This window comes from Eublepharis macularius, chromosome 4 (assembly GCF_028583425.1).
Source record: "Eublepharis macularius isolate TG4126 chromosome 4, MPM_Emac_v1.0, whole genome shotgun sequence".
In the NCBI taxonomy this organism is placed as follows: Eukaryota; Metazoa; Chordata; class Lepidosauria; order Squamata; family Eublepharidae; genus Eublepharis; species Eublepharis macularius.
This window is the reverse complement of record NC_072793.1, coordinates 156,409,351-156,421,980: the sequence shown is the minus strand read 5'-3', so window position 1 is coordinate 156,421,980 and position 12,630 is coordinate 156,409,351. Positions and strand designations below refer to the sequence as shown.

The 12,630-nt window shown below is 41.2% G+C and overlaps 1 protein-coding gene across 1 annotated transcript; it reads right to left on the bottom strand.

Annotated features, from left to right (window-relative positions):
• Window positions 1-1,258: 1,258 nt before the first annotated feature.
• On the bottom strand, window positions 1,259-7,354 carry LOC129329448 (uncharacterized). The gene is made up of 2 exons (XM_054979030.1): window positions 7,246-7,354; window positions 1,259-3,205 (listed from the first exon to the last, which is right to left on the bottom strand). The coding sequence occupies exon 2, from the start codon at window positions 3,192-3,194 to the stop codon at window positions 2,250-2,252; it is 945 nt and encodes a 314-aa protein (XP_054835005.1). The 5' UTR covers window positions 3,195-3,205; window positions 7,246-7,354; the 3' UTR covers window positions 1,259-2,249.
• Window positions 7,355-12,630: the final 5,276 nt, after the last annotated feature.

Here is a 12,630-nt window from a genome sequence, read left to right as displayed (position 1 = left end):
CAAAAAAATCCAGTGCTTAAATACACACACGCATCACAAAGGTTGATTGGTCATCAGTACTACTCTGAAAAATGGCTTCTAAAATAACCCCAAAGCCTGGTCTGAAAACAAAGGACTTGTCTGTCTTGTACTATTTATGCCTCTGTGCTACAATGGTTGACGAAAGATTAAATTATACCTGTTGGTGAGAATCTATGTGCATTTATTCACCTATAAATTTATTCATGGTTATCTTTGCATTCCCCGGTTTAAAGTAGGCAATGGGTTCCCTTACATTTACTAAAAGTTGAGCACTTGGGGGTATGTGTGTGTGGGAGTTAAACTCTGCCCTCTTACTTTCCCCTACTTTGTTTTCCAGCTTGACTCAAAAACCAAAAAGGATCTAGACTGAAAGAAAAATGAACTGATTGCAGTACCCTGTTAGTCAAAGGTGGATAGGGTAGTGTTTTGCTTTCAACCCTTGAGCTTCATTTGCATTGCTTTTAAAAAACAAACAAACCCTTGCTTTGCAAGTGAATAAATACATGATCATACCATACCAGAAGGGAAATCACCTAGTTGACCCGCAGACCCTGGTTCAAATCCTTGTGGGCACTGAACTTTACTGGGGGACTTTGTGCCAATCAGTCTCTCTTGGCTTGCCTTACTGCATAGGATTGTTGTGGGAATAAAAGGACAGAACAGTGTATACCGAAATAAATACTGTAGGGGGGAAAAGAATGTACAAGTGTGAGTTGTGAATGGTCCTCGTCAGCAAGTTTGCCTCTGCGCCCCCAATCTGTGTTGAAGTAATAACATTAATGCTGGCCTATATTATAGAACTATTGTAATAACATCCACAAAATTATTTTAGTACTAAAGGAAAATAAACACTATGATATCATTAGTAGAGAGAGTGCCCTCAAGTCATAGCTAACTTATGGCAACCTCTAGTGGGGTTTTCATAGGAAGAGACTGACAGAGGTGGTTTGCCATTGCCTGCCTCTGCAACCCTGGTTTTCATTGGAGGTCTCCCATCCAACTACTAACCAAGGCCAACCCTGCTTAGCTTTTGAGATCTGACAAGATCAGGCTCATCTAGGCTATCCAGGTCAAAATTAAATGCTTGCAAATTCCTACAGGGTTGCTTTCCAATAGAGGAATCCTAAATTTATCCCATATTAAGAAGAAAAAAATGAACCAAGGTTAATCATCTATTCCATAAACTACAAGATAGTAAGAAAGGTGTTTTTAAACATATAACATGATACAGAAGAAGTAGTAATTTAAATTTTTATTGAAAGCACTTACATAGAATTCTATTTGGTTGGACCACTGGTAGAATTCATGTATGCAGAACAAGGTGCCCAAATCTATAAATTCATTGAACTTTAAAGCAAATCATCATATTCACAGGCTAGAATCTTCTGCTGCAAAGACAAAAATTCGGCTGAAATGACTAGGGCAGAAAAAGACTAAAAGTACATTTTGCCTCTAGGAAAAAAAATTAGATTATCAAACAAGAACCTGGTCATGAACAGCTCATGCCTCTCTGACCAAGTAAGTATCTTACATTAACACCCAAAATATCATATGCTCCTTTCTTCTTCTTCTTCTTCTTCCCCACTTTTTTAAAAAAACGATCTGGTACATTTTACATGTATCAAAGGACAAAGTATTTCTATACAATTGTACTAGACGGATTATAACAACGGAACATCATGCAGCACTAAACCAATACGCTGTATATATGGTTGTTGGGGGTTTTCCGGGCTGTATTGCCGTGGTCTTGGCATTGTAGTTCCTGACGTTTCGCCAGCAGCTGTGGCTGGCATCTTCAGAGGTGTAGCACCAAAAGACAGAGATCTCTCAGTGTCCCGGAAAACCCCCAACAACCATCGTTCTCCGGCCGTGAAAGCCTTCGACAATACGCTGTATATAGTTTACTACAATTTATTTTCCTGTTGATTGATTTATTATATATAAGAATATTAGTTTTTTTTAAATGAAAAGTTTGATTTAAGATTATGCATTGTTCCTTCAGGAGAGATATCTTGGAATAGAACTGATTTGCTCAGTAAATATGTCTGAACAATTTATTATTGTCAACCGTGCCATGAACAGGCACTGAATACTGAACCGATTTTGACTCCCTGCCCCCAAGATCTTGTACATTTGAAGGCAGAGAGTTGCTTTCTGTCTTTAGCAAAGGTCACAACACTATCCCTTACACTGTTTGGCCTGGCCACCATTCGCCTTCAATCACTAAGCTAGATGGAGCCCCTGGTGAAAAACCTGGCCCACTTAACCTCCCCAGTAGCTTTCACTGAATATTGAATCTTCCCATCTTTGTTGTTTTCTCTGTACACACTGATCTCCGTCTTCCCCTCACCAGATATGAAGGTCAGGTCTGTGCCACAAGATACCACCAATTTGGCATTGTTTTGCACGATCAGAGGCTCTCGAGGAAATTCTCGTACGACCTCATTAAGGCAGCCCTGTATCTCCTCGAAGGCACTCAGCTCTCGGCGGACTCCAGTAATAATGGTAAGATTGAGTGGCCAAGGACGGCTGCTGAGCCTTGCTACATGGACTTCAATGCTCTCTTTCTGGATGAGGTAGTCTACCCTGTCATTGATCCAGGCCACTTCGATGACATTTTCTCCTTTGCCAGACTGGAACTCCTGCCTTGTTCCATTACACTGAAGGACCATCTTGGCATTCTTCTTTAACACTTCTGGCTCTTCTGAGAACTTCTGAACAGCTTTATCCAAGCAATTCCTCATAGCTCCCCAAGGTGGCTCTTGACTCTGGACTTTCAGAAGAGTTGCAACATTGAGCTCCTTTGGCTTAACCAAGATGGCCTCAACTTCTGCCTGAGCTGGTTGGCTCTGTGGATGCCCAATGAAAAAAGTGATGTAGATACTTGCTATAATTAGCACAGTGGTCAGGAGAATGAGAAGCAAATACCAGATTTTTTTGGGGACTGGAGACCTAGTAGCCTCAGTCATAGTGGACTTTTCCTTTGTAGTATTGAGGGGGAAACAGGCCATGCCATAACCCAAGCGGTTCCATAAGTTAAAATAAGATGCTGCAGAGCGGCGCGGAGGGATTCCCCCAAGCTTCTCGTTATACGAGACTCCCTGTCCAGGGATAAGGATGCTGCGGTCTCCATTCTCCAATAGTGGTTCTAGAGCACTGATGTCGTTTTCCATGCTGATGACAGCTGATGAGGAAAAATGGCTTAAGATTAGAGACTCCCATTCCACAAATACAAGAACTCACCTTGGTATTCTGTATTTATCCGTACTGCTTGAACTGGGAGGGCCAAGCTACCATATAAAAGTGTTAAAAAATTCAATTAATTATTACAAATTGTGTACACAAACAACATTAAAAATACAAAGGAATAAAAGTATAAATATCAAAACTCCTATTGAACGCATACTGAAAATTTTCATTGCTATCTTTGATGGAGACTTCACACCTCCAAGGATAGGTATTATTTTATACCAGAATAACACTGAAGGCATTATCAGATGTGTAGCGAAACAACCGTGAGTGTCTTTCCATGGTATTCTGTGTAAATCTTAACAACTACACATTATGCAAGCTATTTTAACAGCAACACCTGGTTTTTAATTCTTTTTAATTGAATTGTAATTATTATTGGAATAATGAATTCTTGGATGTGTGTAGTTGCACATAACATTTTAATGACCACTGAGGAAGGCCACTTTGGGCCAAAACACATCTGATCCGTTTATTTTTAGATACTATAAGTATTATGATACAGTATTTATTTCAATGCATGTATCATGGTCATTGGATTCTCCATCAATTTGTATGGATTTTTAAAATCTTGTATGCATTTATTATGAGTTTTGATATTTATACTTTTATTCCTTTATATTTTAATGGTGTTTGTATACACAATTTGTAATAAATAATTGAAGAATGTTTAACACTTTTATATGGTAGCTTGACCCTCCCAGTTCATTCTGTATTTTGGGTTGAGTTGTTAAACCCTTTTCCCTTTTTTTAAATCAGTACTGCTGCCAAATAGGATTTTTTTAAAAGACAGATGTGTACATAGCCAGGTTTTCCCTGATTATCACTAAGATTGCTATCTGATACAGTGCACTTAAATTTCAGCATGATCTCAAAAATTATCTAAGTATTTTGAACAAGTGCCCTCTCTAAGGAAAGCTTCTACCCTCCTCAGATTTCAGATAGTGCCTTCTGCAGTAGCTGGGATATACCAATATCCCTTAGAGCATACAGCCTTTTATCTGAAAAGGTGGGAAAACTAAAGATTTTTGGTTCTATTATCTGATCACTGCAGCCAGGCAGAAAGTGGCCACTTCTTATGATGACCAAAGCCAGACAAAACGTGGCAGCTGTCTGGATATTCAACTGTTATTTGAGGTGTGGCAAGGGTGAACTCTGGGGAACGTGATCCCATGGCTTAAACTGTATTGACATTAAATTATTGCCCTTTCTTTCTTTTTTAAAGATCTTGAATGAATTTGTAATTGTTTAAGAGGAACGGGTATTCAGTCCTAGATCAGCCCACCACACCCTTGCTCTACCCATTCGGGATTTGTGTAAAACTTTAACTTATGCAGTTGCCTAACCTACCTTAAAATCACCACATTTCTTGTGCGCTTTTCTGGTAGGGCTTTGGTGTGTGCCCACTGTTCTAATTACACAGGCAACCAACTCACTTCCTCCTAATGTCTCCCCATTTTAGAAGGCTGGACAGGGGAAGGCAAAGACTTGGTGTCTGGCCTTTATTCAAGGTCTCCTCATGGCTCCACTGCCTTGATCTCTCCACCATGACTCTCATCCTGGCTATGGAGAACAGTCTGGTCTCTAGCTCTGCACTGCTTGGTTTTTTTTCTCTCCGGCTCCATCCATGTTATGTATGCAGCAGGCAAAATTTCTTGTTAGCTGGGTAGCTGCTCCACTTTCACTTGGATGTATCAGATATTCTCACCTTTTTCACTTGATGTATCTGACAAAAGGAGCATTGACACTCAAAATCTAGTTGGTCTTTAAGGAGCTGCTGCTGGTGGTGAATGCCATCAAGTCATAGTTGACTTACAGCAATCCCTGGTGAGGTTTTCATGGCAAGAGACTAATGGGTGGTTTGCCATTACCTGCCTCTGCACCCCTGGTCTTCACTGGAGGTCTCCCATTTAATCAGTAACCAAGGCTGACCCTGCTTATTTCCTGAGATCTGAAAAGATCAGATTCACTTGGGCTATCCAGGACAGGACCTTTACGGACCAGAATCTTGCTCGTCTATTGCAGACCAAGATGGCTACCCACTTGAAACTCTCTTCAGTGACAGTCTCTTGCCACAACTCAAGAACCCCCAGTTAACTCAGAGGGCCAAACTATATATATGTGTGGAGTTCAGTGTTGGAAATCCCTGTGCAGTGTGTCGTGGTAGGATGTGGGAGACCAAGGTTCAAACCCACATTCTGCCTTGGAAGCTTTCCAGGTGGTCTTGAGCCAGTCACAACTTCTCACCCTAACCTACTTCACAGGGTTATTGATGAGGATAAAATGGAAGAGAGGAGAATAGTATTGCACGTTGCCTTAAGTCTCCATTGGGGATAAAAGTGGGATATAAACAACAGACTATTTTCAAGTAGTTAGAGGCTCAAATTTCACATTTGCAGGAAGGATACATTAAACCCGCCCCCCACCCTGAAATGGGCTCAAGGAGCTGAAATCTGCCCCACTGGAATAAACTTTTCTGTACCCATTAACAAGAAGTAAAAGCCTATTTCAGGTTGAGAAAACAGGTCACAAAGAAGGCTCCCCCTCCCCCACCCCCTCCCAAACTGAATCAAGCCTCCATGCATCTGAAAATTAAGTTTAAAAAATCTCCAGGAGCTCCCAAAACATGTCCAATTTTCTAAGAGGCTACTGGATACAGGGGCTGAGGAAAGTGGAAAAGGGTTTATTTGGCTCCTGACATTGCCTTCCCATCTAACTGGGGCAATGTCAGGAGCCAAATAAACCCTGGCTCGCACCAAAGGGAATAGTGCACATTCCTAAACTCCAGGATGCAGAGGAGAACTACTCAAACGGTTGCCAGGATCCTCGCAGAGGAGAACTGGAGTCAGTTCATTGCCTGCAGGGATGTCCGTATACAAACACTGAGGCAAAGTTGGTCTCCTCCTGGCAAAGCTGAATGAAGAAAGGAAAGCAAAGGTGGATGGCAGAACAACCTGGTCCAGTACAGAACAGGCCACAGTCCAGCAAATATTGTTTTGTCATGGCATGCAGCCAGATCGGTGCAGATGTGTCAATGGCCAAGGTCCCTTTTGTTAAGGAATGAAAATAATCCGCCATGAATCGTTGTCCTTGAGTCTTTGCAGATACCCTTCCCTTGAGCAGTGCGGGCCTCTCTGTTAGGCAAGCCCAACATGGGGGAGGGGTATTCCTTTCCGGGTCCCACCTCTCCAAGCAGAGAGAACTAATGGGGAGGGCCTGAGGGGAGCAGAGATAGGGCCTGGGGTGAGTAGGTTTAATTAAGACACCCCCTGCCTCTTCCCCCATCATTTCAGCGCTTTGCAGAAATTACAGCTGCTGAAGATAAGCCATCAGGAAAGCTTCACCTGGGCCGATTCCAGACGACTAACCTTAAGTCGCCTCATGCCGCCCTCTTCCGGATCGCGACGGGGAAAATGCGAAATATCGCGTTTCCTCGCGCGAGTTTTGCTGAACTTCTGCCTACCAGGCAGTTATTACATGCTCTGTCTCCGAAGCTACTGCTCTACTCTCCTACTCGGATACTGGATTTTACATTGCACAACCGGGCTGTTTTAAAACTCCCAGCCTTTTCGCGACTTACTTAGAAATTCGAGGCATTAAAATCCACGAGGTATTTTCTGAGGGTGAGCCCCAAAGCCAGGCACAATATAAGGAGCCTCTCCACAATGACAGAGCAATTCAAAGTTAACGACTGCTTCAAGGAGAAAACGGTATGTCAACGTCCTTCTCCCAGCCATTTGTTTTGCCCCCCTTTTACACCACCATTATTCTCCCCCCTCATTTCTGGCGGCTAACAACAGCTAAAGAAAGAAACACGCACATTAAGCAGGAAACCAAGGAGGCAGACTCGTACAGGTTCTGACTAGAAAAGAGGGCGAGAGGTGGGAGGAAATACTTATACTGAGGAAAGATAGAATAGGGTAAAAAGAAGAATACCAGGAAAATAAATGTGCAAGAGAGGAGAGAGGCCTTTACCACCGCAGCCCACAGACGCCGAGGAAGGGTTTTTTTTTTCCAGGCTCAACTTCTCCGTTTCGCCTGCGCAGTTTGCAGCAACACGGTCCGCCCTGCGCTTCACCCTTTTTGTTGCCCAAAGCGATCACGTTACCGGTCATTCCAGCTAACAGCCAAGAGGAAAGGAAAGGGACTTTGGGGGTTGGCGGCTGGAGACAGAGCACCCTGGAGCAGCATTTTTAAAATGCAAGACTTGGGACCTCTGACAGACACCAGAGGATAATATTTTAGAAATCACGAATGCATCCTGACGGGCAGGTTATGGACTTTTCTATTTGCGCGCCGCTGACTAGAACGCAAAGGGATCGTTTCGATCTGGTTCTGTTCTAGAACTAAGACGAGGCTGAAGATTCCCAGCCAGTTCCTTATTCGTGTTTGTGAATGGAACTCTGAAGGCTCCATGCCCTCTGCACCCCGAAATAAGCTTTAGGCCACCCTGAATAGGCCAAAACACATTTTCAACAGAAGAGGGTTATGTCAGGTTAAACGAACCAAATCTGCCTATTTCATGAAGTTGTATTCAAAGTGATGCCGTAGCACTGTAATGCAGACGGGGTGATGTGAAGCACCATGCAGTACTGGTTCTAGTCAGACCGGGAGAGGGTTAAATGAAATCCCAGGTTTTCTTTGATAACGACCCATTTCTGTGGGAATTTTTGGTAAAATGAAAATGTAGTGAAAAGGCAAAGGATTAGTAGTCAGGCTACGGCCCTTGTAACATACACTCAAAATCGGAGAACTCTTGCACATATAAAGACTTGCAAGTGATAATGGATATTATGTATTTTTTCCCTCTTGTCACAGTTTACTTTGTACGTTATAGCCAAGCAGTGGAAATAAATGCCGTTCCTAAAATTGGTAGGTGCTAGGGTGAGTTTGATATAGTATTCCTCCCCAATTTTGGGAACCTGGCTCAGAGACTGCAACTATTGCCCTTCTTTGTAGCTAAAAGTGGGGAAAGTGAAGTTTCAGAACAATGAGTACTGTGACATGTGCATGTTAAGTGCCATCAAGTCACAGCTATGGCTCTCATAGGATTTTCAAGGCAAGACATGAATGGAAGTAGTTTGCTATTGCCTTTTTCTGTGTAGTGACCCTGAACTTTCTTGGTGGTCTCCCATCCAAATACTAACCCCGGCTGACCCTACTTAGCTTCTAAGATCTGATGATATTGGGCTAGGCTGGGCCATCAAGATCAGGGCTGTATAAGACTAAGCTCTCTTAACTTTCACTATAGGAAGCTGCAAAAATATCAAAAATTACTGACATACATAAAATAATGACTTCCAGTTTGCAGACCCAAACATGGACAACTATTTCTGTAGTTTTGAAGGATGGAGAAGGGAGTGCCCTCAAGTCATAGCTAACTCATGGCATCCCCTGGTGGGGCTTTCACAGCAAGAGACTAACAGAGGTGGTTTATGTTTGCCTGCCTCTGCAACCTTGGTCTTCATTGAGGGTCTCCCATCCAATTACTAACTAAGGCCATTCTTGCTTAGCTTCTGTGATCTGATGAGATCAGGCTCATCTGGGCTAACTAGGTCAGGGCAGTTGAAAGGATACAAGCATAAAAAAGACGACTGAAAGTGTGAACAGATTAAATGGCTCAAAAAAGGAAAGTCTCTTTTTTCGAGAGGGGAACCTTTGATACAAAAGACATACTTCTCAAGGCTGATAAACAAGTGATGTTCCACAGATATAGTTATGGCCTTTCTTGACAGAAGCATGGACAGAGTAATTCTCTGTTCTCTTAAACAAGATGAAATACCCGAACCATTAGTGCCTCACAAGAATATGAAAAAAATATCATTGCCCCTGAAAAGTGTACCAGCTGACTACTGCTTTTCCTGGCCTTGTAAGTGAACAACAAATACAAAATACTCAAGTATGAGAAGAAAAGAAGAATTAGTTGGGATGATTTACATGCTGTGTATGAGCTTCAGTGTGCTCTGGAAGGGTTTGTATGTCAAACTCACTTTTCTCAGAAGTCTCTGTAATTTTGATGCTTCCAGAAATAAGTTGCACATTTGAATCACTTCTTTTATATGACTGCGCTTTTCAGCTCCTTAGTTTTTTAGTGTATGTTCTTTGATAAGAAGTCAGGGAAACGGGTGGCGTGGTGCCTGAGTGAACATGGCAGACACTAGGGACTAAACTCTGACTCCCTTATTATTGTTGTTGTTGTTGTTATTTACATTTCTAACTCGCCCTTCCTGCAAGCAGGCTCAGGGCGAGGTACAGCAGTTATAAAAATATAATACAAATATTAAAATAATTCATAAAACAACAGTTCATCATAAAATCAACGAACAGATAATAACTGTCCCAAGATGGGGTCAGTTCCAGATTCCTGCCCATCAACATACAGGGAGAGGGAAGCGGACAGATAATGTACTGCAACCCATACGTAGGTCAGCAAAGGAATGGGCACTACATAGCCCCATACTGTACCCATATGTTGGGCAGCTGGCTGGTGAACACTGTATAACCCCACACTTAGTGGGAGGCTGGTGGGAGGCTCAGTGAGGATCTCATGCTGGCCTCAACCATACACCTGGTGGAGCATCTCTGTCTTACAGGCCCGCTGAAATGATAGATGATAGAAGATCCTTACGGGCCCGGGTGTCCCCTGTCTCGATCAATTGAGACTTTTATAAATCACTAAACAACCTGAAAGAAATGAAGAAAGTGTGCGTGTGTGGGGGGGAATACAAATAAACTCTCTCCGATGAAATCAGGATCTCTCCTAGCTTATTTCCAGTCAGCAAGTCGAGGAACGAGCAAAGCAGCAGAAGAAACTGACAGGAAAAAAAATGGAGGCTTCTGAGGAACTGAAGGCAGGAGATAACTCTCTCTTAATGTGGGAAGAATTTCACTGTTCTATGAATACTCTGAAGTAAAACAGACAGTATTGAGAAAGGATCCTTGACAAGATTGCCATTATAATAAAGCCTCTGATGGACAGGATTGAAGAAATCAACACCAATCTGCAAAAAGTCTCTCAAGTTGCTGAGGAGGCTATGGAATCAAGCCTGATGCTTCAAGAAAATGTTAAACACTTACAGGAAGCAGATTATAAAACAGAAGAACGAGTGGCAATTTTGGAAAACTCAAGTAAAAAATTTAATTAAAAATTTCGTGGGATGCCAGAGTGCTTGGAAGGAAACACTGACCTTGTCCACTTTATGTCTAACTGGCTGGCACACATTATGACTCTAGAAGAAGGGGTAACTCCAGTAATCAGAGCTGCCTACAGACAAGGCACATTAAACAATCCTGTCAGAACAGGACCCAGGGACATGGTCATAATACTGGATGACATGAGGAAAACATCCTGGATCTAGCCAGAACCAGAGGATCTTTAAATTACCAAGGATCTGCTATCCAATTCTACCCAGATCTCTCTTCTGCAGCAATACAAAAGAAGAACTCAAAATTATTACTTCAACTTTACAAGCAGCAAACATTCAATACAAGTGGGTAACACCGCTCAAGCTTCAGGTTTTTTACAGAGGCAAACTTTATTATGTGCTGGATGAAGACAGTGGCTATGCTCTCCTCAGAATTATGCAATTTGATGACCAGAATTGTATGGAGAAACAATCATCTAAAAGAAAGCTTGCACTTCAATCTACTCCACCGAAAGTATCCAAAGCTAGTCATCTGTGCTGTTAATTGAACCTACGATTTGGAAATCTGGTCCAATACGTGAAATAGTTTGTATTTTTCAGGCATTTCAGCTTTAACTCTGTTTATATTATGGTTGTTATATTTATTTATAAATAAGTCTCAAAGTTATCCCCTCAGAAGGTGGATGGGAATGAGTGGTATACATCAAATGACTCGCATTGCTGCCATAAAAAATAGCAGTAATAGCAAAAGGGGAGATACCACACAATTTATATATACAGGGGGAAAGGGTAGAGTCTTAGAAAAGTTGTGCCCTGAACAGTTTTGTCAGCCTCCAGCTAGGGGAAAAAAGAGTTGTGAACCCTGTTTCATCATTTGTTTTGGAGAGGAAGCTGATAGGCTTCCTCTGTGTGACCCATCAAATTAAAAGTTCTTATTAATTAATATTTTCTCTAACCTAGCACTTTATTAATCTACAAAATCTTAGGTGAATGGACAACACAGAAGGAAAAGGCAGGAAAAGACGAACAATGTTTTGTCTCATTTGAGCAGATCAGTAGTTGAGAAGGGGGGAGGGTGGGTCAGGGAGTAATTTTTGTTAACAATCAATTTATCTTAATCCATTGTGGGAATTAGAGATTAACTTTTTATTTCATTCTTGTGGGTAACAGAATAGTTAAGGGAGGGGTAAGGGAGGAGAGGGGGAATTTGGGAATAATATATAATACAGGGATTGAATTCTAATTTTCTAGAAGTGGGAAGAGAGGGAAAAAATTATTGGGACATTCTTTTTTTAAGAAGAGGGGGAACTGGAGGGAATTCTAGTTTCATATTTGATATTGTTTTTAGAGGGTAGAGGAATTTTGTGGGAGGGGTAGTTGGGGAAAACTGATCTGTTCTTGATTTGTATTCAACTTTATTATACTTATAATCAAATGTTATTTTTTTTGTTACCAATTTAAAATTGTTGACTTTTTTGCACTGTACTAATCTGATCTAAGAATTAAAAGACAGTGGGTTTTTTTAAAGGGGGGATTGAGGGGGGAATTCTAGTTTCATATTTAATAATGTTTTTTAGGAGACAGAGGGTATCTGCGGGAGGGAGTAGTAGGGGTAATCTAAACTGTTTTTGATTTATAATATCTAAATACAAATTTATGTTTATAATATAAATATAATATACTTATAATAAATTCCATTATTTTTATCATTAAACACTCATTGTTTTGTTAATGTTTTAAAATTGTTAATGCATTTGCATGGTAGTAATCACATATTCTAAAGTCATTTGAAGCTATTTTTTTACATACTATCCAAATGGAAGGGAGGTGAGAGTCTGGGTGAGAAAAAAGGACGTGAAGAGGTGAGTATAGATGCATAATTAACACACATCTCTAAAGCCAGCACAAATTAGTCATTCAACACCATATTTTACTGAAAGATAGTTAACAATAAGGAATCTAGATTTTTATCTTTAGCTCTGTTTTAAGGAAAGCTCATAATCAGAACCTTAACTGTATCTTTACCAAACGAGACAAAGCACCAACTAATAATCACTGCTTGACTAGAAATATTAGATAGTGACATTCAATCTAGACTAAAAGGCTGCCCTGTCCCTACTGCTATTTGCCCTGGGGATGGAGCCCCTAGCTGAAGCAATATGAGCCAATAAAAAGATCAAAGGAATACATGTAGGAAGCCAAGAACATAAAATAA

What these genes read in the sequence shown, in the direction of transcription:
- LOC129329448 (XM_054979030.1), bottom strand. Translation starts at nt 3,194, where the DNA reads ATGGAAAACGACATCAGTGCTCTAGAACCACTATTGGAGAATGGAGAC.